The sequence below is a fragment of the Ptychodera flava genome, chromosome 15 (assembly GCF_041260155.1).
Source record: "Ptychodera flava strain L36383 chromosome 15, AS_Pfla_20210202, whole genome shotgun sequence".
Classification (NCBI taxonomy): domain Eukaryota; kingdom Metazoa; phylum Hemichordata; class Enteropneusta; family Ptychoderidae; genus Ptychodera; species Ptychodera flava.
Genome location: NC_091942.1, coordinates 29850923 through 29878247, shown reverse-complemented (window position 1 = coordinate 29878247; position 27325 = coordinate 29850923). Strand labels below are relative to the sequence as shown.

Genomic DNA, 27325 nt, shown 5'->3' with positions numbered 1-27325 from the left:
TTTTCTCACTTTAAACTTGATTTTGTTAAAAATACCTTATAATGGTGTACTCAGTTTAAGTTCACCTTGTAATAACTTATTTATAAAGTTGGAAACCTCTTATCGATACGTTCTATCGGGGATTGCCGACACAAACATTGAATAAGGTGACCATTACTTCGTTTTTCATGAAATTACGTGTGAGATTCATTTCTGTACTAAAAAGTACGATGTGATCTGTTTCAGCTCACCAAAGTCTCACAAACGCATTAGAAATCTCCGTCAAACATGTCCAGGAAGGCATACAACTCGCTGATAGGTGTACAGCAATTTGCATTTACAATCAACAACGATCCGACAAAATTCCTCTGAAGAGTCTAACATCTCTCTCTCTCTCTCTCTCTCTCTCTCTCTCTCTCTCTCTCTCTCTCTCTCTCTCTCTCTCTCTCTCTCTCTCTCTCTCTCTCTCTCTCTGGTGACTTTATAAGGACCGACCTACGTTCTGTGTGTCGATTGGTCAGACCAACATTTTGTGTCAAGCACGTGCACGCCAATTAAATCGATCCAACATGATTGCGTCATAACAGCAAATGTAGGGGAAATTGTCCAAAAAGGCTCTAGTTCTCTCATAGTGCAATATTTTTACTTATTCTTATTTTAGGTTCGTTTGTAATTTTTGGGAATACGGCATTTTGGAGAACTGACACTACACAAATCCTTTCGCCAAATTAATATTCATTAGGCTAAAATCGGTGGTTATTCAATTCAAATCGTACTCTTTAAAGACAAAAACACATTATCTCATTCCTTAAACCACGATTTCACTTCGTAGGCTTAAAAGGTCTCGTTGCAATTTTTTTTCTTAAATTTAAAACACGTTTTTTCCCTAAAGCGGTTCTTTACTCCTTTCCCAAACAGACTGTGTAGGGAGCATGTGTAACCAGCCCCTGAAGCGACGTGTGAACACAGACGTAACCTTTCAGTTGCACCGACTTGACGATATTGGAGCTACTTTGATATTTCGAGTGGTGAAGAAAATACGCGCAACGCAACACCTGAGAGTTCGGCAACGCAGACTAGAAGCAGTGTATCACATTTCATCCCCATCTGTTCATTACTAGTCTCTCGAATGCTGTTTTATAAGCACGTCTTGTTCATGTTCTGTTTTACTTTTGCCGCATGGTGTGTGTCGTTCCACAGGTTAAGTCTTCCCCCACGAGTTGGAGGCCAATGTTAACATGTTCGCCCGGCGCCTCAGATTGTGGAACAGAAAGCTGAAATCTTACCGTTGCCTAGTTACTGCGGCCGTTGCACTTGTCGTCACGGCGACATGTTTAGACTTGGTAACTGACGGTTCATCGCAGAGTGTCATCAGCAGCAAGGAGATCGAATGGAGTCGGTTACGCTTTGACAGGCAACGCAAAGCCAAGCTTGCGACCAGGAGGCTTGTATACACGTGCAGCGAAATAAAGCGTCGTGCGATGAGCCACTCGTCGGAGAACCCAGCACGCTTTGTCAAACATGGCATACCAATCGTCGAAGACGGCATCTATTGGTCTAGATACATTGAAGACATGATACCTGGAGGTGAGTAAAATACACGGTTGTTTAACTGACGAGATAAAGTACCAGTAATGTTATCGCACTATATCTTTATGACCGACTGCTGTCTGGGATTTTCGAGGGAATGCCTGACTGTACGTTGTTGTTTCCAGGAAATTTTGATAACCGCCCTCCTGGACTGAAATGAAACACAAATCGATTGGTGACATTCTCTTTAAATCAGCCCAACTCTCTTCACCGAGTTAATTTAAGTTTGGAGTTAAAGTAAGAGAGCTATCAAAGAGTGATTCCTGTGAAATATTGTAAATCAGTTGATTAATAAATAGCAATATTAGTGATATCCTATTTTAAGGGTTGAACATCTTGCGTTTCACTTCATTCCCGTTATTGTGCATGTAAGCATGTAACACGAGTGTGTAAAGGCCTGCGGGCTGCAGCAATAAATAGGTGTTCCACAGTATCAGTAAACTTCATTTGAATTGAGGATATCATGGTCGCAAGTATGTCCAAAACCAACATTTCCAAGGAACGTACGTTGTACATAGTAATCTATTTTGACTATTGTCAATAAGCAGACAGCGTAATCCGTCCATTTAGCACTTAAAACGAAACTGGCCTGTCATGCAGTAAAAACAGAGAAAATTCAAGTACAGATTCCTTCCTGCGCTAAAAATGTTGACCCGTAATTTGGCATAGTTCTTTTGCAATATACAAAATACGAAATATATTTCCCAAGCCCAGTGGTGGTGTATTCTAGAAAATACCAGCTGGAGAAAATTATTAAACTAGGTATAGATATTTAGAAATTCGACTGAGAAGCTTTGCTTTTACACTGATATTCACTATCTTTCGCCGTCAATTTTTTGACGAGGAGTTATCTTTTGAACTTTTTGATGCAAAACGCGCTAAAGCAACTCAGAGAAAATAAAAATAGTGAGGACACTAAGATATTGAATCACTCACTTCAGATCATAAAACCACTATTGTTTTATACTTTGTTTTGAAATTTATTGATCACAAGTCCTTACCAGAATTGAAAAAAACAGAAGTCATAATGAACATGTTAATAATCATGATAGCCATAGAGGAAAGATGCCAGATCAAAGTCATTGAAGTGTGACTTTTAAAAACTTTGGCCAAAAATATTGAACTCGAAATATGTTAGGCGTTTATTTGAGATCACACATGTAAAATATATCATTGTTGTCGCTTGATTTTCGCAATGATCAAGACGTATGCTCAGCGGATGTGTAGACACAATAATTGCTACATTCAGTGTTCATTGCAATTTTGTCAGGCTACAGCCCTGAAGTCATAAACTATAATGAGAAAAACATCTCTAACGAAAATTACTCAAAACACTCATCTATTCTGAAAACACTTTCTGGCTTTGTGTAAAATGCGGCAAGTCGGGTCTTACGAGTTGTATCTTTAATTTATGCTACTGTGCATCTTTGGTGAAAATGCAAATGTAGCAAATATTATTCTTTCAGCAAACTTCGATCCAGGTTTGCTAATTAAGAGTACAATACCATCATCGAGAAAAGATTGGGCAATACGTGGCAGTGAGCATCAGTTGAGACTGGACGACCCCTACGTGTAAAACATTCACGATACCAGGAGTTCTCAGTCAAGATGACACAGTTTGCACATTGGTTTCAAAGTTGTGGCAAATCACCCTTGCGCAATCATTTTATTGTAACAATCTGAGTGACAGAAGGAAAAAGAGAAGGTAACGCGTCAGTAACACTCAGGGCTCGAAATTAACTTTTTCCCCTGGTAGTCCCATTGGGCTACCATTTTCTGAAGTTGGTAGCCCGGTGACCGTGACTGGTAACCCTTGCATGTTTTAGTTTAGGGATATTGTTTTTCATCAACCAGATAAAAAATGCAATTTCTTCGAGAGTAGACATACTGTAGTAGTACCATGAGCTTTCTGTAGGGAGGAGGCATATTGGCCGTGATTGATACCGTTGATTATGACCAAAATGCAATGAAAATGCGTTTTCATTGGCCATCACTTTCAGTGCCTGTCATTCAAGTACGTAATGTCAGTTCAGATATAGAAAGTTTGTTGCAAAGTTCCACCGTCACGGTGGTCTAACCTTTCTCTGTCCAGCTGGGTTTGACTGCATTCAGCTCGTCCCAAAGTGACGGGCTAGACATTGCACGCCAAGTACTGACTAAATTTTATGTCCTGGTCTTTGGTAGTGCGTGTGGGCTACCATTTCATGGATTTTGGTAGCCCCAGGGAAAAGTTGGTAGTCTATGGACGCGGGACTACCGCTAATTTCGAGCCCTGAACACCCTCAGATAACTTTACCGTCACAGCGAAGAACACGATTTTCAGTAATATCGTTCTCAATATAGTGATTTCGTCAATGTAAGACGTTCAAGGTAACGAAATAAAGTGCATCGAGTCTTTTATTATTAAAAGCAATTTTAAGTTTGTTAGACGATGCATTATATTCGACCATACTAAAAGCTATTGAAATCATACAGAAGGGGGTGATACAGTGGGAGTCAAGACACTTCAAGTTTTCAGAACAGACACTCCCTGATAGCAGTGCCGTGATTCTTTCTCAGAATCGCGTTGCATTTCTGCGAATTATCTATTCACAAACTCTAACAAATAAGTATACATGTACCAGGCTAAACACATCTTGTCAATAATGGCGAAGCCGTGTGGTAGCTCAGCTACGACTTCTGGTACAGCCAACACATCGCAAAACGGAAATAAGAAATGCATTCACGATATTATGACTTCAACGTATTTTATAAAAATGAGAATTCGGAGGTAAAATGAAGGATGCTCGCACCTGGTCTCCAGTTACGATTCGAAAAATGTACCACTAGATGACTAAAGCCCATAACAGTTATTTTTGGAAGAAGAAAAATAATATTTTGTCTCTTGCGCATTTCGTGCGCACGAGATAGTATATTTTCTTCCAAAAATGTCCCTTATGGGCTTTCACAAGTTGCCTCCTCTCCCCTTTTACTAAACATTTCTGCTTCCCCTATGCCTACCGAACAATCCCCACTACCTTCTCCCCCACATAACTCCCCGCGGACCCCCATAATTGCACGGACTTTTGCCCTGCACGACGCGACGAAGGAAAATCCAACAAACATCAGAATTATACTTTCATTCACGCTCTCGAGCTTTTTCAAGTTGCCCGCAACATAAAATAAAAATACGGAATATGCGAAAAAAATTGCCCACCCGCCCCTGAACCGCTCGCAAACATTTTGTTCGTGACTAACAGCTTTTTCTTGAATTTCCTGACCCTTCTTTCGGTGTGGAACGATTAAAACCTTGATGCAAAAAAGAAGGAAACATTGTTTGACAAAACTTAGTCGCGATAATCCAAGGCATGTCAAACTTAATTTAGAAAACCTTCCTCGGTACCATCTGCTCTCAAAGTATTTTCCGATTTTACAGCTTTATTGATCGTAAACTTTGTACTTATTTGAAGATGACATATCGGACTCGACATCTGACTGAGCAGAGTAATTATATAGCATTGTGTAAAAATGAGCCGTCTTCCATTTTACTTTGAAGGTTGTGAATGCCTATGTCTAACTGATCTGGTATATTCAAGGAAACAGAAAAATCCCAAAAACGTTTCGCTGATGTGGCATCTGGAGCATTAGGAATAAATACTTTAACGCTTGACATCGATCGGAAACACCTAGATTTCATTTCCAGAAAATACAATAGAAGCCTTTTGTATATCAAATCTCTTCCTGCCATGGAGACGTTGGTAAATTTTTCTGAACAAGACAGGTGGTTAGATATGAGCGAGTTACATGCTAATATGAGATTTCAATTCCCTGCAATCTTTCTCTTGACGATGATGTCTCCTATTATCCTTTTGTACGCACTAATTTATATGACGAATTATTACATTATTAAACTTTATTATTTATTATTATCCCTAAAGAGGGAAACTTATGTAGCAACGGTACAGACATCGAAACGGTAAGAATATAAATACAGTAGGAAAATATATCTTATAAAATCACAAAATTACGCATAAAGCTCGATAAAAATACGCCACAAAATTCATTTCAAACTTCAGACACAACGTTAAATTAGTCTCTGGTTAAGAAGTCGGACTGTCGAAGGAACATCGCTGAGTCGGGCACGGCGTGTTCTTAAAGCCAAAGTTTTATATCTGCGACGTGAAGGAAGCTCCTCAAAATGCTGAGCCAATGCAATCACTAGTAATTTTTACAGCTTTAGCAACAGCTCTGTCCTCATACTGTGCTTTCTAGCTGTTACATTCAATACCGCATATTTTAGAACATGTGTTAACAACTTTTTGCAATTTGTTCAAGTTTGACACGGTCAGATCCCAATACCAACTTAAAAAAGGAAAAGTTTGCTACACTCTCAATGTGGCTAGAGTAGAATGTTTTCAGTATATTTGGATGGACATATCAGTGACCTCACTTTGCACGGTAGGTACATTCTCTGTTTGCTTTTCTAATATACAGCTTTAGGGAACTGACTTCTGAAGTCAATGATCATTTCCTTCCTCTTGCCAGTATTTAAATCGAGGTAGTTGTTGTCACACCATTTAAGCGTTGCACCTGATTCTCAAAGTGTTGTTTATTGTTTGAATAATCTCCGAGTGATGTATCATCTGCATTATTTGATCACCTTTGCCAGATCACCTGAACTTTGGAGATCATTTGTGTACAGAGAGAACAGAACAGGAGATCACAGAGCCCTGGGGTGCCCCAGTAAACGTATTACGCATACCGAACACAATTACAGTTTTCACAATTACAGTTTTCCTTATTCACACCTTGGTTATATACTGATTGTCTATTTGTGAGAAAATTTAGCACCCAGAGTATTATATTTGGGTTGACGCTCATGTCGTTTAGCTTGTTCACCATTAAATGTGGCTGAATAGTATTAAAGGCTGATGAATGCAGTTTTTCAACAGCCCTATATCAATTTCGCTTGCCGCTATCACTATATTAACGATTCGGGCGATTCCAGTCGACGGCTGTTTTCGTTTTTTTTTAATATTCCTCATTTTAGCGAATTTCCAAATCAGTGGAAAGGTATGTCACATGATACTAGAGGGAAAAATGTATGCAAAAATGATATCATTACGGGAGAACAATAATGGTTAAAGAGAATTTTGAATTACTATGGCTGAAATTGGCGCATTTTATCGGCACAGGTATAAAATCACGATAAACAATTTCTTATTTCTTTTTAATTTTAAGGATCTTTCAGTGCATTTTGTCGACAAAGTAACATATTGGGTTCTTACGAGCCGTCTAACTCTCTCAAGAAGTGACCAATCGACAAAGGGTAAAGAACCAATTGATTACTCCGATAGAAGTGATTTTCGTCCCAGCGAAATTCTCATCTTCTAATGCGTGTGAACTTACCTGTTTGGTATGATCACATACCAAAAGTTCCGTCGAGAAAATTAGGATATAGATTTGGTCGCGCAAGTAGTAAGTCTGTAAACTTATCTCACAGCCTATTTGTGTCTGCCCTTTGATTTAGTGCCATTTATTAAGAACACTTAATTTCAACAGAAAAAAAATTATCACAGAAAATAAGAAGTACTGTCCATAGAAAAGATAGAAAAGTTAAAACCTCTTTTCGACTATGGTCAAACAACAGGTAATCTAAAAAGGAGACAATTACACCTTCCACACTACATACTTATCACTTACAAAGTTAATAATACGGGTTCAAAACAAGGGTCCTAAAATTTCCACAGGAGGCAAATGATATCATTAAATTGCTACATGAAGTCTAACATTGTATCCACTTTCGACGCACTCCAGATTAGTTTTGCTGTAAGGTAGTTCGCGCGTGGAAATATAAAGACAAATTTTTACTCAAATATCCCTCAAGCAAACTTTCAACCATTTTCATTCAAAATCAAAAATAAAACGGAGGTAACTGAGGTGCACATTTAGGTACTAGAGAAAAACTTAACCAATATTGCCCTTTATTTGAAATTCAAAATTACCGCAATCCCGGTGTCATCCCTCTGGAGAAAAATAAAATTCCCGAATTTTAGAAAACTAAATCGATGAAAAGTTTATTACTCCATAAACTTCAAATTGAGCCCTCACAAGTGATAGGCCAAAAGAATATTGTTAAAGATTTTAAGAGTCCAAATAGCTGTCCAGGATGTGTGTTCTACCCTAACCCGACCGCTATTAATTTGTTGATCCCTAGGGCGTGTCGTCTTGTATATGTAAACGGATTTTTTTATTAGTTTCTCCTTTTCATAAATAAGAAACGCAAGATTACGTATATATCCAAGTCCCTGTGAGATAGGCTAGTGTTACCCGTACTTGTTTCTAAGAAATCTTTTGGAGGGTGTATGAGTACCAGAAAAATGATATTCAAGGACGGCCTTGCTTTTACACTTCTCTGTCTCGCTTATATCAAGCTCAGGAAGTCTGCAAGCCGGTCCTTTCTCGGGATAGCAAGTGAATCAGTCCGTCAACTTCTCCGTCGATGGCTTTAAACTTCAGCAAGTCTTCGAGATTTCTTCCGACTGTAGTCGATGTTGTTAAAAAGTCGTTATGTTGCATTGACAGTGCGATCATCTGTGGAAAGAACATTCAGGTTTTCTATAACGAGTCGGTCTTCTTCGATGGATTATTTCACCATCCTGAAAGCTCAGTCCCTATAAACATCTTTAAAATCCTGGTTTAATCCGTAACGCGATAAAAAAGTGGATGATATACATGATTTTGCTTTTTCAATTTTTTATTTTTTTTTTTGCCCAGTCTTATATGTTTGTCCAGTAACTTTGTCCTTGCCTCAAGTATTCCTAATAAACTCAATAATATAATTCTGAATGTGTTTAGACCACAATTTTAAAAAGTGTGTTTCCGGTAACCAGACCTACCTTATTTAAAACCCTCCGACCCTAAATTTTTCCCCATATCAAAACTTAGAGGAACAAAATATTTCAGACTTAACTTATCCATAATCGGAACCTAATAGTTCATCTGTCTGGACCCAATGTTCGTTTTTATTTAATTTGCAACGAATCTTAGGTTTCATCTATATATTACGTTTGCTTAGACTGTTAAAACTCACCGGAACATGCATGCTTCGCTTTGTAAATCTTTGATTCTGTCAGACAAACAATCGTCCGCATTTAGGAGTCACAGTAAAGTTTCACAGTACTACAGATTTCCCATAATACATCATGATTTGTATGAACGTAGATTCCCCTGTAAAGTCTACCATGTCTCCCATGTGTAGACAAATTCCTGGACTTGTTGTAACAATTCTGAAAACAATTTTCAGGACACCTTTCTTCTCAATTCCCATTTTAAAGGATTAAGAAATTGTGCTTGATTGAGACAGGAGATAGTATTTTATGTATATTTCCTCTGATTGTGTCCTCAGCCATACAGAATAATGTGATGGAAAGAAGGGAGACTAGTTGCACCTGTTTTACGAGATAAAAGGATATTGATTTTTTTCCGAATAGAAAAGACAAAAGAAATTTACATGCTGTGACATTTGGAGTACCTGCGGAATGTGACTTTTAAGGTTATTTAATGGTTTCTTTGAAAGTTATACTGAAATATCTCAAAGTACTTTAAATAAACCTAATTAATCAATTATCTTGAGACTTCACATTATTGCTTTTATGCAGAACTGAAGAAGTTATAAGAAAACTAACGTCGTTGATACAAATCAAACAGGATTGTGGGTAATTTATTGTACTGTTAGTACTTGTCACGTCAATACGGTTCGGTACTTTGTTCCTTGTTAATTCCATACAAGAAATCGTGTAATTCAAGGAAACCCTTGGATAGGAACGTGAGCCACACCAGTCACATCTGACTTATACATGTATACTAAAAGTATACTACTTGTAAACCTTGTCATAACGTTTCTAGACTTTCGTGAAGCGTGCTAGCCTTGGTTGTCAATCAAAGTATGATGGATAATCAGAGTATTGCATTACCAGGAAGCTTTAGATCAAATGTTAACACCTTCATGACTGGCTGTCTCTTGCTCTCTTCTTCTTCACCATCTGACGTCCGTCGTAAGCTTATATCAACTTGCTTTATTCCGAATCAAAATTTCCTTGAAGGGACGGTAACATCAACTTTTGATATTTTATCATTTTTGTTCTGTAAAACACAATATTTTCTCTTCTTCTCCGTGAAATACGTTGAAATACAGCCTTGCAAACATAGTGCACTGTTAGAAATATGTAGTGACATTTTAAAATTTAACAAATGGTATTGTGTGATCTTGAACATTGCATCCAACCAGATATTATTGACAAGTTTAAACGTGACATCTGACGTTTTGGCATTGGTTCTTCATAATGTATTTAATAACAGAGCAATAATACTGGAAAATACGTAACAAGTTATCGCTAACGGAACTTTGACTGTTCTTTTGCAAGTCGTGTTTCTTTTAATCTTGCTTCTTTAGTTCGTCTCTATAAATATAGTAAACCATATCCATTGGGCTTGAAGTTGAAAGGGTTTGCTTCCCAGCGCGTACTGATTTACACAAGCAGCCGTAACCACCCCACCAAAGTCCCCGTAAAAATGAATAGTAACATAATAATATATCTACCATTTAGAACAATATAATTTAAGCCGTACGAAACGCCCGTCCCGTAACATTTACCCTTCCCACTCACAAATGTAAGATGTTTAATAATTAGGTTATTACGGAAACACCGGAAAGGATGCACTCGGGGCGCAGCGTATCGCTCGAAGCGAATCACTTCGCCAATGTCTTAGCGCATCATTTGTGACATCGTAATAACCTCACAGTATTAAACTTTCATGTTGCAATATGTACTGCAAACAGAAAAGAAATGTCAATAGGATCACAGAGGTTATGTTAAATTTTAATCAGTGAGCGGGTTAAAATATGGTTTTACATCAAAATCTTTGATTCTATAGACATGCACATAAAGCTGTATACGTAGTGGCCACGATGCTACGATTCTTTGGTCTCGCTAATGTGCTTTGTTCATAAATTGAACTGTACATGGAAAAGGAATTGTGTTGACTGGTGATCTGATTGTAAAGAAAGGTGTCTTTAGTGATGTGTATTAAAGGACAGTCCTAAGGCGTACCTCTAACAGCGAAAGCTATTGACTCATAACATAGAGTTTGGTACATATTTGCCAATTGGCGATAGGTTTGCAAATGGAGATGCTGAACCCGTCACTTCTTTCTCTGTGAGAAAATGCACGGTGAGCAGTCTGAGAAACTTAGATTAAACGTATCCAATTCGGCATAATAATGCTATGATGGTGAGACGGCTCCAAGATTAAGACGATACAACAACCATGTACGTGAAACATAAGACATTTTGATCAAGATTTCAATACACCTGTACAAAACACCAGTTATATGATCAATTTTCATGAATTTTCAAAACATGTTGGGCAGCAAACAAAGCTAATGGGGTTAAAAGTTTCGTAAGCGATTTCATTTCGGGCGGTTAGGCAGTTTATTTACGAGGCGCGAAATAGATGGGTGGCCACTTCTCGTTCGCCGGTAGGGGATTTTCATAAGAAAGTTAATTTTTTATCGTTCATTTATTGTAATGTACAGATTGTAATTGTCATTGATACATGTTTTGTGTCTCGACCTTCATGAAAAGATATTTTCAAAACTTATGGAGTTATCGAGATTAATAAATAAATAAATGATGAATAATATTGTATCAATGATCATTTTGTCCTCAGCTGAATTTTTTAAGGTTGTAACATTAATTCCGAAAACAGTTGCCATTAAAATATTCCTGTATAATTTAAAGTAACATTTATCTTAACAGCGCCTTCCATTGGAGAAATGTTCGACATGGTGGAAAATTTACAGTCTAGCACTGTCGTAGACATCAGTTTGGAGTTACCACCGGACTGCGACCACAGCAGTTGCAGTTCACCAATCAATGCTGTCGTGACAATGGCGGATCAAAGCAAAGCTTATGTTCGTTACAAACCCTCTTGTTGGGTCTATGGTAAGAGTGTCTGACTACATCTCGATCGCTAGAACTAACACACACACACACACACTCTCTCTCTCTCTCTCTCTCTCTCTCTCTCTCTCTCTCTCTCTCTCTCTCTCTCTCTCTCTCTCTCTCTCTCTCTCTCTCTCTCTCTCTCTCTCTCTCTCTCTCTCTCTCTCTCTCTCCTGACATTTGGCCAATACTAAACTCTCCAATATTTGGCATTACCCGAAGAAGTCTATGTTTGTATTCGCTGATTATTAATTTATGTATGTATTTATTTATTTTTTATTTGTTTGTTCAGAGATATCTCCAGACAGGCATTGACGTAGTATGCGCCTCGAAAGTCAAAGAAGTGAAAGACTTGAAACATTTGCTCAAACATTCCTGAATGAAACTTTTAACCATTCTGTTACCAAATCAACAATAAAAATCGGGGGTCACCGAGCAAAGGTTGGAACTAGCGAGACAAATTACTCAACATTTTATGATATTTGAAATACCTGTGTTAACTCGGGGAGGGGGGGTAAATTTTGGATTTTCGAAAAAAAATAGGACGGTGAAAGTTTTCCTTTCTCAAAGACCTTTAAGATGAGTCCCCAAAAGTGGTAGATCAGAAAAGAGTAGAAATTTGAGAGTCCGACTATATATCCCCGAGGCGAGTTGTATCTTAAGCTTAGAGGAGGGTGTGGATCCAATGTGCCCAAACCTTAAAGCTGACGTAAGGTGGCAAGTAGTAATTTTGTTCAGTGCGTGCTGTTCGTAATGTAGAGACATTTCTATTGGCTATTGCCAATGATACTATGGGTTAATGTTGTAATAAAATACTAATGACCAATGTCGTTTATGTTATGTCTTTGATACCCAGGTGAGGTGATGTCGTTTTATTTCTCGGTCATTCTATGCATGAACAATGTACCGCCCGTCTCCCTGGCACGACCAGATCCATCAACGAGACAATGGCGGGACAAGACAGTTCAACAAACTCTTAGGAACAAAATCGAGTGGGCATCAAATACGATGGTTTCGATGATGACGTGGATAGACAATTCTACCGAGAGGTAAGGTTTAACATTGCTTCGATAGCGACCAACGCTTACAAAAGGAATAAGAATGAAATTTCTAGCGACTTCGATAACATTTTCACTGTTTTCGTGCTATAAAACAATTACATGATGTCACACTTGTCCCGAAAGTGCGAAGCAACGCATTGCTTGTACTATGTGATGTTATTTGCTATTTTTGAAAAAACGAACTCTGATACTAAAAATTCAGATATCGATGATAAAATACATATACAGTTTGAGTTTGCGGGTTGATCATGGGTCATTTCGACTTGATTTTGGCATTGAGTTGGAGAACCCTGCGATTCTGCGACAGGTTTGCTAAGGGATATATATATAGCCTATATATATATATATATATATATATATATATATATATATATATATATATATATATATATATATATATATCACCAATTTGTTATGATTGCGGAAATACAGGATCTGATTGGTCAATTATCATAAAGCCGAATTAAAGTTAAGGTCCAATCGTAAATTTCTATACGACATACCTCACGAAAATTAATAGAACGCGAACACTTAATTTCCTCATCATCATCGTAAGCGTCCACTCACTTCTACACATAAATGTGCATTAATAAAACGACAATATTCTCTAATTTCTTTGGTCGTCCACTGATATTAATGAAATCTCTTAATCGACCGAGAAAGAGGTCTTGTTATTTCGGTATAATGTACGAAATACTGTCAGAATCCTGTAGACGACAAACCTACTACATTAAAGTAATCTTGCCCCTTTTTGTTGATCTTTGAAAGGTAGAAACGATCAACTGTTCATACGCTCACCTATCAAACGACGTAGCGTCAAGCGACACAAGACAGAATGACGCTTGTGAAATATGTTAGATCAGTGGGCAGTGAAGAATTGTATTAATATATATCTTTTATCTTCCCATTCCCTAGAGTGAGGATATACCTTTACCAAAACAGGCGAATGAGTTTACTCACTTTGGGTATGGTCATTGAATAATTGAAGCCTGGGTTATCATGAATATACGGATAGCCTTTGACGTTAAGTGTACTACAAATGCTTACATTAATTACCTTTGATCATGCCGAGGGATTTGACGATGTTACTGCAATTCCGATTATCATTTTAAAGAGTGAAGTTTCCGAAATAGCGTATCCACAGCGCAAATGTGGACTTTGCAGACTTATTCGCAATACTTATGTATGCAGCTGATATTCGCCTTCGTCCTCAGGTTATAGTATGCAAATAACTGTGTGCGTCATGGCATATCACGTGACATTAAGGTGGATATTCAATTATTTAAGTTGGATAGGTGTTCACGTAACTTTTGAAGTATTTAAAATGTTTTTCTCAATCTTCTTCGGGTGTAACGAGAGGAGCAGTTAAATCGACGATTAAATCTGTTCAACGGATACATCCTGAGGGATTTATGTGCAGTCGTAACTTTGCACCTTCTTGGACACCTGCTAACTCGAGATTTCACTTGACACGGTGTCTTAGATTTCTCGTCATCGACAGAACTCCGCTCGCGGTTCTCGCGTGTTCTGCGTCAACATTTATCTCTTTTGAATATGGAATGTGCCTATATCTTGTTACTCAGTGGACTAGCCTTATGTAACTTTTGATGTGTTGTACAGTATATAGATGGAGAAATTGAGTTTGGATCGGACAGAGTAGTGTTGACACACTTTGTCAGTTTTCAATTACCACAACAAGCTGTGTTCATCGCACTTGACAGTGGTTTAATGAAGAACCAGAACAATCATCCTGATATTATCAATTCAAAAACATTAATTTTGCAAATATAAATCTTTCCTTTGTGAACATCTTTGAATCGCCCCTCTGGATGGTAGTCCTAAATTAAGTTGTTCGTTTTCTAAGTGAATTGGTGCGCTCTTCTGGACTGGCATGAATCATTACGGTTAGAAATTAAATAATTATCATATTTACCAACAACATACATCTGACGACGGTTGAGTGACGTCAAACTAAAAAATAGCGTTGGTGGCTCTGTTCTCCAATTTGAACGGAAAGTACATTTAAACTAATCGATATGAAACCTATCGGATAAGATATTTAAGAGATTAAAATTTTTGTCTAAATGGCGAAAATTGGGCAAGAAACTGTACTCATGCAAATTTAATTAAATGCAATGGAATCGTCATGATAGAAACGACCAAAATCAATTTCAAAGCTATCTGACAGATACTCTTGAAGAATAACCTGGAAAAATGAATACTGGACTAAAAACATCTACTTATGCAAATTTCACCGTCAATTTAGATAATTTTACAACTAAGGCAGACTTCAGTATCATTTCATAAAAAAATGAAGTAGGTCACCCTAAGGCATCGACAACTTGAAACCAAGATTTTGCTAAATATGGAAATCATTTCATCATTAGTTGGAAACAAATCCTCGAGGTTATGACTGGGAAACTATCAACTAATTACATTTTGAAATATAGGGGAGGAGTGCTTTTGAAGGAGAACATGTTTTTCGACCAAAGACGAGAAAATTACGTCTTCAGCAAAGATTTTAGAGTTTTCCTTTTACTTGAAATGAGGAAAAACTCAAACTTTAACAGAGAGATAGAGGAATGATCAAAATAGCTCCCTTTGATTTGCGCATTAATTTTATAGAAAACGGGAGATATAGATTTTGTAAATTGTGTAAACCGATAAGAAAACGTGATTTTTAAATCAGTCGAAACCACAAAATGAGTAATTTAATCAGCATAGTCAGATTGTAAACATAGTTGTAGGGAACTGGCGTCTTGTCTCATTCTTAGAGATAACTGTCTCCTCCATTAGGCTGTTTCATCATGTTCTTACCTTTGCCATCATTTTTTTTTTGGTTGCATTTAGACCGATTTCTTGAAACTTCATGACACTCCTCTTTCAAAAGTAGGAAAATACTCACCGGTGGGCGGGAGGTTGATATATCTGGACATGGTGATACTTTCAGTGTATATCCATTCGCTGAAGGTTTATAGCACATTGAAAGTGGGATTTATAAAAACCGGGGGATTGGCAAAGAACGCGCCTTACGACTGTCCAAGTGGCACATACCAATGTACTGGAGTTGACAGAACAACCGAGGCATCGGCGGTGATAGGGTGTTACTATAAATAATTTCAGGAAATCATGTCATTTTATCTTTGCAGCTTCCAATATCCCGAGATATTAGTGGAAGGTACTAAGTTCATTCACCCGGATAATCCGAAATTTGACTCGTTAACATTGGACGGGATGGCCCTCATGGCTCAATTCACAGATATGGTCATATTTGACTACTTAACCGGAAACAACGACAGGTAGGTGGAGGGGATTCATTGTGAACATGGGAACCTCGATAAGATCTGCAGCAATGACACAGAACGAGCCGTGTTAAACAGTTCATCGATATATTTGTTCATTACTCAAGACACATAATTATCTCATTCAAAAATACTGCTACTGTTATGGAAAAAGATTTGTCAGGAACCGAGCAACATGGAAACACCGAAAAATTATTTTGCTGTCAAAGGAAGATTGTATAATCTTATAATAACCTTCAATATATTGTTATACTTGAAGAGAAAATCCTATATTTGTCAGGGTAGGCAGAATGCGATCCAGCGTGAGTTCAGTTGGTAACTGACACAAATAGCAAGTTTGCTCCCTCATAATGATTTAAAACGATTCACATTTACCGATATTCTGAACAAATAAAATAAGCTGTTGGGTCTAAATGCTGGCCAGTATTGTGTTGAAAAGACACCTCTTTCAATTAACAGGTGCAGCCAACGGAGCTATTCATCGAAAAAGGTATTCCAAGAGCAATTTTTGAGGGCAGGGGAAATTTTAATTTTGCTAGGGCAGGGGACATGTTTTTAGGTGGTAGGGGAGCAAATTTTAGGGTTTTTTGTAGGGCAGGGCGGATATCGGTTGATTGTCCTGGGGACAGGGCTTGGCGAAACACTTTTTGAGGGGAATTGTTTCCAGGGCAGGGGAAATTGGCAAGTTTTTTTTCGCCACAGGGCGAGGGAGCTTCAAAAGTTCACAGTGGGGAGGGGAGACAGGCAAAAATAAGTGGGGAGTGGGTAAAAATGAAGTTTGAGTGTGGGAGGGTAAGTCGAAAAATTTCTGTGGGAGGGCAAATTATGAACAGCTAATTAATTACCCTCTTGACTTCAAAATAGTCAGTTCACATTATTTGTCATGCACGATATCTCTTATCATAGTAAGGACCTTTTTAAAAGTGCATTGTTCGTTGGCTGCACCTGAATTAATATTGAATCGCCACCTATACCGTCCGCGTGTAACACATCAGTAACGCTTACAAGGTATAGTAGTTACGTACACTGGTCCAGCAGCAATTTTGCCACAGCGCTATTCCTCCGTTCTTACGTCTGGTATTAACCAGACTTAAATTTGACTGGTTTATTACCTTCCCGAACTGGTAAAAGTGAATAGGTAGGTGATAAAAAGTATTTTTATTTTCTTCCGTAGGGTAGTCTACCATCTATTTTATTCTCTGGTGAAGAACGACACGGGAACATTACATTCTACGACACATAACTTACAGGTGGACCAAGCTAGGAAAAAATTGTGGCTGGTCGATAACGAAGTCAGCTTCGGAATCGGTTACGATATGTTGACATCCCACACTTTCAACGTCAGCTACTTTTTCACTGATATGCTTCGTTCGGTGTGTATCTTCAGAAGGGAGACCATCGCTAGAATCTCGAGCTTCCGTCGACCTGCTGACGTTGCCAAGGTGCTGTGGGACATGGTGGCTACGAGAGACCCCTTGGCCGACATTGGCTACCCGTCGATGACGTGTGACGAGGACACTGACGTCAAAGGCCGAATAGAGTGGGCCTCAATACTGGCGGAACGCATCGAGGACGTGTTAGATTGGGTGGCGGCTTGTCAAAGTTTCAGTTACTCAGATTTAAATGTCATAAGAACCGCACCGTAGGCAACACACACAGCAGCTTTATTAGAAACGATTGACTTTTCCAATATTTCCCTGGTAATGTAATTTACAGTGATTGGGAGAACAATTATATAAAATATCGCAAAGTTTGATTGATTGGAGAGATCAAGAGAAAGTTGCAAAACATCATACAGCACTTTTTGCAATCTGATGAAGTCAAATAGGCTGTAAGTGGGACTGAAAATCGAGAAATCAGTATCCAACATTAAAGACTACTGAATGACTGAATCTTTTTGATGAGCAGCAACAAACCCTACATATTATCTTCATACGGCAAACATTTGAGTCTCCGAATTGATTACGCAGCGTCACCGTCAGTTCGCATACCATGATTGTTGAGGGGGTGGGGGCGTTTTACTGAGTGTCGGTGAAGGATTGCTGAATATTATTGTCACTTGAAGTCAATCAAATCAAGTCTAACATTTTGCTGTTATTTTTCCTTTGGGGGACTACAAATTTCTTCAGCGTGAAGAATATAAAACAGTAAAAATTGAATATATTATCGACTAAATATCTCCAAGCGACTAGTATTTTTCTACGATGATACAGTCCAATCTGTTACACCCAGCTTCTATAAGGAAGCGTCGATAATTAAAGACGAAACATGACAAACGTAATTCCCCCGTTTCAGTTGTAATGAGACCCCTCCCTACCCCTCCAGACGAAAGTTCTTATGGGCCATGAAACGAGCCAATGACGTCACCTGGTGCCTTTACTTGCATGCAAACACGGTCCCTAAGGCGGATACCGTATATTGTACACATGGCCACGAGGAAAACGCCGGAACTACAAGTAAACTAATAATTGCTATTGGAGGTGAAACGTTGGCACGTTTCCAGTTTCCAACGGCGAAAAGCGTCAGCTAGCTTGTCAGTTCTCACTTTACGTCTGTTACGTCACTAGTAGCTCTTTGTCTTTTTCGTCACCGTATTTTGTGGTCTTTCTTTTTTTCTCTTTTTCTAGATTTTGTTCCGTTTCCCTTTCTGCTTGATGTACTAATAGGTTGACTCGAACACGCATTTACATCCACGGCTGCATACAAATGTTGACGTTAGAGTTTACTATAAAGCTTCAGAAAGCAAGTACACTAGAAGATCTTATCCTACCCGGTGAAGTACAAAAGATCAAGCGATTCTGTTTATTTTGACAACTGTGTACAAAAGAAACCGTCACTTTTCTGCAGTGATGTTCAAGTCCAACCGTACCCGTTTGAAACTTGTTACCTGCCAAGAATTAACAGAATGCTCACTACTGTCATGTCACAAATAAGCTTCGTCATGTGATATCTCATGTTCCTCATTTCTATCATTTACGTGCGAGCTAGGTTGAGACTGTCTTGACAGCCACCACCTCTGATTCGTAGCCGTCAAATAAGCAACTGCCGTCTTCCCGTTCCATGTCTTTCTTAAGAAAGTCAAGCACAGTATCTTGTAAAGTCTCGGGTGCCGTGCCTCGGAAATTTCTCCTTTGGGTGAAGAAGTCGAGGAGCAAGTTTCCCGTTTCAGAGGTCTGGTCGAATATTTCGGGGGCGTCGAACGTATATTCGCGGGTGTACGTGGCGATCTGTGCACTTTTCGTGGTTAAATATGAGCTGACGTCATCTGACGTCAACATGTGCATTTTTCCTCCCTCGGTCTGACGGTATATACACATGAGCTTCCCAAAGGTACCTGTAAGAAAATCTTGGGATTAAAGATTATAAATATCTGAAATAGCACACTCACTAATTAATTCTTACCAAGGAAATTATTATTGTTATGGAAGCAATATCAGTCGAAATACAATTGTGCATTTTTTTTAGCATTTGATATAATTCACCATGTAAAACATATCAAGAAGAAGAAGAAGAACGGACTTGATTCCTTACACTCTCCATTGACGATGGTTACCGCAAGCATGCCGTTCGGCCTGACGAAATCGTACATTCGGTCTAACGCGCATGCCCAATCGTCAATATAATACAAACTGTGTCCGGATATCACCAAATGGAACGATCCCTCGTCACCAGTTTCTCCATTGCGCTGATCATCCACATACGCCTGAAATGTTGTGGAATGCCAATCAAATCGAACGCCAGGATGTGATTTTGTGATGTCATCAGCTTTGTCACGGAACAGCTTCATCACGTCTTCAGCTGGTTCCAGTGCTCTGACGTAGACTTTGGGATGTCGCTTCGAGATCTCTCGTACGATCAAGCTATCTCTGAAACCTGGGGCAAAAATGAATGATCTTGATATCCAATGATATAATTAATACTCACTAGAAGGATTTGAAAACTTCCGATCTTTTATCTTATTAAAGCATTACAATGATAGGTTCGAGACTAGCATTCCGTAAAAAAATTTCAGTTAAATTTATATTTTATGCCAATGTATGCACACCTATCTTCGGATCTTACTTTAAAGCATTGCACAGTTGTTTCAATGGACGTATGTTAAAATGTGATGCAATGGTGCTTCCACGTAGCGCAGATAACCTCCTCCGCTGTTCGAGTATGCTGGGACCCTTGTTATCTACACTTCACTCTGTATATCCTACAATTCGTCGGTAATTTCAAACATGGGGATGCCTAACATATTGAAGTCTACGGATGAAGTCGGTCTAGGCTGCATCTTGTATCATACGTAACAGTAGGTAGCCATTCTCACTTCGCTAGATCGAATAGGTGAATATGTGAGGAAGAAAACCAACATCGCATTTTCTTTTATTATCTCACTTATCCACGTCATCAAATGCTAAACGCGTTACACACAGAGCTATGCGATGTGATTCAAAGCTGGCATAACAAGTTTATTTTCTGAAAGTGGACAGTTTTTTTCTCGTGGAATACGGTTGTGCCAAACACTGTTACTGTAACATGACTCATGACCGGAGAGCGTTAGCTTGGTGTTCCAAGCGTAGGCTCTGTTAATTATTTTTAAAACTTGAGGTCCATTCCGTTTTGTGAATTTTCAGTAGAGGGTCCCCGTAGTTTTGATGGTCATTGAAATGATTAATCATCAAAACAAAAACAAATTATATAACCACAAAAGATTTGAAGTGTAATACATTAAGTAAACGTTATAATGATAGTAATTTAAGCGATATTATACCCAATCGGTCACCAAAAGAAGTGTATATTATAAATATTGCAATAGAACCGAGACGAAAAATACTCAGTTTAACCCTACTCTGTTATACACTTAGGAAAAACAAATAGATTGATATGCTTAGATAGATAGGAAAATAGATAGATAGATAAATAGATAGATAGATAGATAGATAGATAGATAGATAGATAGATAGATAGATAGATAGATAGATAGATTATACTCCCTACGACATTTGCGTTTTTTAAATCTTCTAAAGTTAGTAAATTTGCGAAATAGGTCTTAATTAAACTTCAATCAGAAAACACAGTAAGTCGAACTATTTGATCACACATTCTGGTGATATTCATTTCATTTCAACGGAGGAAATATCGCAAATTAACCCCCAAAATAAAGGTCGTGGTAAACTTTATGTTCTAAACGTCAATGATTTTCTCATGGTCTAAACTCTCTTCTTTATTTAGTTACCGGGTTAGCTCGATCATAGAATGCTCATTTAGAAAGCTGCTTTGTCAATACTGTGGAATTTGTCAATAATTTCTTAGTTCTATCGTAACAGTCTGGTCTAAAACCAATGACGTCATTTATAAAGGGCATGGAATACACAGATAAACAGTTTTGACTTTGTGTCAGAAATGATTTGGTGATAAGCACTAACTTACATGTAGGATATGATGGACTGACGCGATTCTCTGTAAATGTTGTATGAAGACAAAAAACGAGGGCATCGAGTTGTGTTTTGCTGGACGGGAAATTGACTCTTTCAATCCTTCTTGTAGGGATCACACTGTTTTCATTAAAATTTACCATAGCTTCACCCGGACTGGAAGACACGCCGCCGGAGGGCGCACCTTTCAGGTTAGTCTTATTCCCAATCTGATTTCCTGCCCCATCCTACCGCGGCGCTGACGAATTGTCCACGGTATGTGTCATGCTATCGATGGCTATCATTGGACAGTTTACTGAACGATCTGGTCGACCATGAACAAGTTATTTCATCGGCTTGTTTTTGCAGAGTAGATAAACCTTTGACTGACATCTAAACTTTACTTACATCCAAAACTTGCTTCGAGCAAGGGTAGCAAATGAAGCTGTTCATCTAAAAGATGTTCTCAAATGACTCAGTGGCAGAAGGGCATTCATTTTATTTTATCAGAATGCTGTAATATTTACAAGCTTGCATGCTCATTTTCTCATACCGACACTACTTACTCTTAACTCTCTTAAACTTAGTAGAGGGATGCAGTTTCTATATAAAATATTGGTCATGCAGTAACTTCGATAACATTGCCTAACTTATTTCTAAACTTAAAACTTGACATATCCAATCCATTATTGTAATTTCACATAGTCATTATTTTTAAATTATAAAGTATTTGTTTTCTCTTTTTATACTTTTTGCACGCGAACAACTGAAGTTTTACTTTGATCTTCTGTGGATCACAATCTCCCTTTCTTACAAGGCTTTCTCATTGAAATTGTCTCGGACCGAATAAGTCAAACGACATTCTCTCATAGATCATATGGATCACAGTACACGCACATAAAAAGGACTGCATCCTCCCAAGCTCACTTACCTTCACCGCAACCAATCGTAAACATCCTCACTTCTTCATCTTCACCAAGGTTGCTTAAGGGGAGTTGACCAACCAGCGCTCTCCAATGCAAATCCCACAACTGTTGCATATCGTCGGGGTTGATAACCTTCGACACATAAGCCCGGTAGGACTTGAAATAGTACTCAACATCTTCATAGATGCTCACGGACATACTGTCAGATCTCTGAAGCATCAGAAGAAATAAGGGAGACTTCAGAAATGCATCGTTGCTCTGGAGGGGATGCTCCGTGAAGGAAAGAAATATGGACTCAGCTTTGTTTCCAAACGTATTAGTCTCTCATAGAAATGATGCGGTAAAATGGTTTTATATTTTATTTTCATTCATTCATCGTGTTTGTTGTAGACTTTTAGCTGACAAGATGCGTCTACGGACATGAAAATAACAAAAACAGGAGTTAACATGCAGTGATATTTTTGACACACCGTAAGATGACGATAAGTTCACTCTTCAGGATTTTACAGAGCGAATATGAGATCCTTCGATAAGACAAATTTCTACCGCCAATCATTTTGCAAAAGGTCTGACTGACGCGTTAAGTCTAGATAGAAGTGCGTGAGACTGACGCGGTCAGTCTAGATAGACATGCGTGAGACTGACGCGTTCAGTCTAGATTTATGTGCGTGAGGAAGCCATACAAAACCTCTTTTCTTTTGGCCTTAATTATTGTTTAATTAAGCAGCATTTGGTTTCAGGGCCGGTCGTGACAGTGAAACTGACAAGCTGAATATTGAACCTGACAATGGTGAACAGGGGTCATGTTCGGTCACTAAACTCCGCAATGGCTCGGTCGAATAATAAGATGCACAGTATCATAAATAAAGCTCTCAATATTCACTGGTCAGAGGTCCTTAAACCGAACATTTCAGCACAAGAAAACAATCTGGAACTCTGACAATTTCATTTATCAACAATGAATTCACAAATGCCCGCCGAGAGCAGTAACACGCCAATAGAACGGGAGGTATGTTTCAGGAACACCCAAATCATTTCAATATAGAGATGAACAATAGTGATTCTGTTGTTTAATCAGAGGAGCTTTGCAACATATATACAGCGGCAAGTGTGTGAGTGGAGGTCTGAGATGGGTTCAAGTTTGGCCATTCAGCAGCGTACATACAGTTTCAATGTCATGTACAGTACTCATTGATATTATCGTCAAACACACGTTTGTAAAGACAAATGACACTTGAAAGTATTTTCATTTTGCAGTTCACAACTGTACAACATAAAAAAGAAAAAAAACATGAATTCCATTGCGATAAAGTTTGGCAACTTCATCCTCAGCAAACGTGAAAAATCTACAATAAAAACGATCACAAGTTCATACCTGATGCCGAAAAATAGAGGAGAAACGCCACTGTCAGTGATGGAAAAGTAATTACCTGAAAATTCAATGTCTTGCCGGTTGAATGGTACACTGTCCCTGTTACAGAGTATTTAGATCTCTGTGACCTGTTTTTAATACACGTTCGTATTGACTTTGACCGCAAAGAACCTTGCCTTGGAAATATTAAAATAGAGGGTATGCTAGTCCAGTGTTACTTGAAAACCAACGCTCCGCGGCGAGGGTGTCAATGATAATGTTTTGATAAACGCATACTTCAATGGAACAGCTATATTAAGAGCTTGTGAAATATCTTTAAAGGGTGGCGGGGGTGTCAGCTTCAGCCCTAATATTATTTTGATTTTTAACACTTTGTAGAAGCTAAGAGATGAACCAGCTGAGTTGACCCTATGAGACTCCCCTCTCTGCATCTCTCCTCTCGTCAACCGTAACAACGCCCTCTGTGGCTGTCTGTGTAGAGCACAAGCAAAAAGCGAGAGACAACGACAGTAAGGCCAGAAAGAATAATTAAATTGTTTTCTCGGAATCGCCACTTCTACTTTGGCTAATTTGGAATTTTAATTAGAAAAAAAGCAATCGTAAGACCCTAGCTTGAGGACTTTGAAAAGACAATGCTGCAATTGTTTTACTTTTAGGGTATTTTTGGTATGCATACTTTTGTTTTTTCTTCCAGGACCACATGGACATGCTGATTATTTGGTGTCATCAGCACTGCCTTTATACGTGGACAGTTTGTCAAATCTAAACTCCAAGTCATCATTAAACGATTTAATTAGGGACTGGTCAGTTTCTTCGGCCTGGGGGGGGCGGTGGATTCATGGGGGGGGTCACCCTGTTTTTGACTTTGGTGATAGGGGGGTCACCATGTTTTTGAAATGCCCAATAGGGGGGGGGGGGGGGTCAGTGTGTTTTTGAATTTCGACACAGGCTTATCATTGCCTAAAATGCATCGTGTCAGCCTCAAATTTCATCATTCAGTTGCATTTTTCGGCGCGACCTTCGGGCGCGTAACTTTAATAATCTGACATATTTTTCAGCATATGCCCAACTTTAACATATCAGGCATACATATATCAGAGATATCTGTATGTTCAATATTTTTCAGCATGCTCTTCGAGCGCATTACTTTAATATATCAGACATTTTTCAGCATGCCCTTCCTGTGCATGACTTTTTATACAAGACATATATATCAGAGATATCAGGATGTTTCATATTTTTCTCTGCCCCCTTCGGGCGCCATACTTTAATAAATCACAGATATATGCCACAGATATCTTGATGTTTGCTAAGTGAAAGTGTATCGTTATGAAATCTGCATTTCATATGATAAGCAAGACAAATTCCTGATACTTTTCTGTTTCTTCTATGAGAATTCAGTATGAGAAAGCAACATGCACAAATATTTCACAATATATATTTGATACAGTGACTTATTTTAGAGATAGAAAAATGACAAGATATCTTTCGTTCTCATCGATGCAACTGTTTTCCTTTGTGTCTCAGGTTTTCTGTATAGAATGATGCTTTTTTATGACCAAAATAACAGTTAAACAGGCAGTTTTTATCATTATTAGCTGTGCTTTTATGGTTTCAATATTACAAGAAAAGGTCATCTCAGACACTGCACACATTAGATTTGGCTAAAATGTCTCTCTATGGCTCCTCAGGAGATTTAATCAGATGGCTGGCAAGTCTTAACACCCTTCAAAATTTTTGATTTACTGCTTTTTCCTCTTTGATATTAATGATTGACATCCATTTCTGTACAACAGTTCAGAACATCTTGTTAAGCATAGAAAGTGTGAAATACATTCACAGCTCATTCAAAATGTACTATATTCAAACTTTAAGATTGACACTTTGAAATTCAGTATCCGACAACTGACATGTCAACAATGTCTTTAAAACACAGAATGACTGCTAAAATATAAATGTATGTAATATATATATATATATATATATATATATATATATATATATATATATATATATATATAAAATTTGTGTCCACCTTTTGTTTTACAGTCGTCGCGTGCGGGGGGGTGGGGTCACTATATTTTCGAAACTTGGAATAGGGGGGTCACCCTGTTTTCAAAATTTGGAATAGGGGGGTCAGCCACTTTTTGACGTCGGCAAAAAATAATCCACCGCCCCCCCCCCCCCGGGCCGAATAAACTGACCAGTCCCTTAGTGGGAGATTTTGCTGGTTTGTGAGAATAATAAAGAACATTCTCAGTGGCTTTGTCAAAAACTTATTCGAGGAACAAGATTTTTTTTCTCTGGCCTAAACAGAATAGTTTCACAAAACCACCTAGCCAGCGGGTGTCAGGGTTTCACGCTAAACCATTCGCAATACAAGAAATTATGTCAATTTTTCTTTGCCGTTTTCAATATTAGTGGTAAGTATACAGAGTTCAATCACCAGGGTAATCTGAACTTGACTCGATTACGTTGGACGGGACGACCCTCATGGCTCACAAAGTGGTCATAGTTGACTATTTAAGAACGACAGGTAGGTGATCAGGGTTCATTGTGACAGAGTAAACTTCAACAAGAACTGTGGGAATAACTCGAAATGAGACTTTCAAAACAGTTTGTTGCTGTGGCTGTACAGAACTCATGACATCTCAATGATCATGGGACGTCCATACCAACATCACAGTTCTGGAAAACGTTAGCCAGTAATCAGGCAAATATTAAAACACTACCACATCCACTTTTCGTACAATATATAAGAGTGTTACTTTTCACGGTCAGAGGTAAATGAAAATTCCGTTATTTATCATGACTTGAAAGGCAGGATGTTATCGTCTTCACTTCCCCCTCACCCGTGAGTTCCGCTGGTGAGTGGCAAAACGTTTTGTATACAAGTTTTCACTGGAGTCATACTTTCAAACTGTGTGCATTCGCTGGTCATCTGAACAAGAGAACAAAGCATCTCTTTCAATTGACATTGAACTCCTCCGCGCGTAACTCTTCATTACCAGTTCTGCTCACCAAGATAGCAGTTGTCTGTGAAAACACAAACTTTGTGTTTCAGTGACAGTTATACTTTATCACTTTCCCCCGTCCCTTGGTTGAGTTGGCAAAAGTGTAAAACTAGAAAACTAGTAAATGTGAATCAGTAGGTATCACATCATTTTTGTCTTCTTCTCAGAGGTTGTCTACTATATCTGTTTTATTTTCTGGTGTAACATGACACTGGGACATTGCATTCAACGATGCACAACTTATAAGTGGATCAAACGAGGAAATAATTGTACCATGGAAATTGGTTACGATTTCTTGAAACCTCACACTTTCTAAGTCAATAACTCTTCCCCTGAAATACTTCGTTTGGTGTGCATCTTCTGGTGGCCGTGGACATTTTCCCACCCACTTTATAGATAAGCAACTTAAACTTGGTCAGTATAGAAGAGGTGGTCCTGAATTGAATCCCCTCCCCATGTACCTCACAGTTCTCCTCACGTCTGACGCCTTGAATAATCAGGCAGAATAATCGGGTATATACATGGCAATAAAATTGGGGAATATGTAAGACGGCGTGTAGGAACATGTTGGTTTTGTATTTTACTTATCTACAAAGACTAAGCACGCACTGGTCAACTTCCCAGCGGATTTAAATTCTCACCCTGCCTGGTTAGAATACAAAAACAACGTGTGGTTCTTGATTTTCAACTCGATATT

At 38.4% G+C, this 27325-nt stretch overlaps 2 protein-coding genes across 2 annotated transcripts; one reads left to right on the top strand and one right to left on the bottom strand.

The window, feature by feature from the left end:
* The first annotated feature begins 897 nt into the window (after positions 1-897).
* On the top strand, positions 898-18088 carry LOC139152387 (four-jointed box protein 1-like). Its single transcript, XM_070725514.1, has 5 exons — positions 898-1566; positions 11369-11554; positions 12411-12603; positions 15765-15914; positions 17092-18088. Exons 1-5 carry the CDS (start codon positions 1218-1220, stop codon positions 17561-17563), a joined length of 1350 nt encoding a protein of 449 aa, XP_070581615.1. The 5' UTR covers positions 898-1217; the 3' UTR covers positions 17564-18088.
* Positions 18089-18494: 406 nt separating this feature from the next.
* Positions 18495-23747, bottom strand: LOC139152386 (histamine N-methyltransferase-like). Its single transcript, XM_070725513.1, has 4 exons — positions 23673-23747; positions 22248-22452; positions 19449-19790; positions 18495-19251 (listed from the first exon to the last, which is right to left on the bottom strand). Exons 2-4 carry the CDS (start codon positions 22438-22440, stop codon positions 18902-18904), a joined length of 885 nt encoding a protein of 294 aa, XP_070581614.1. The 5' UTR covers positions 22441-22452; positions 23673-23747; the 3' UTR covers positions 18495-18901.
* Between the last annotated feature and the right edge of the window lie 3578 nt (positions 23748-27325).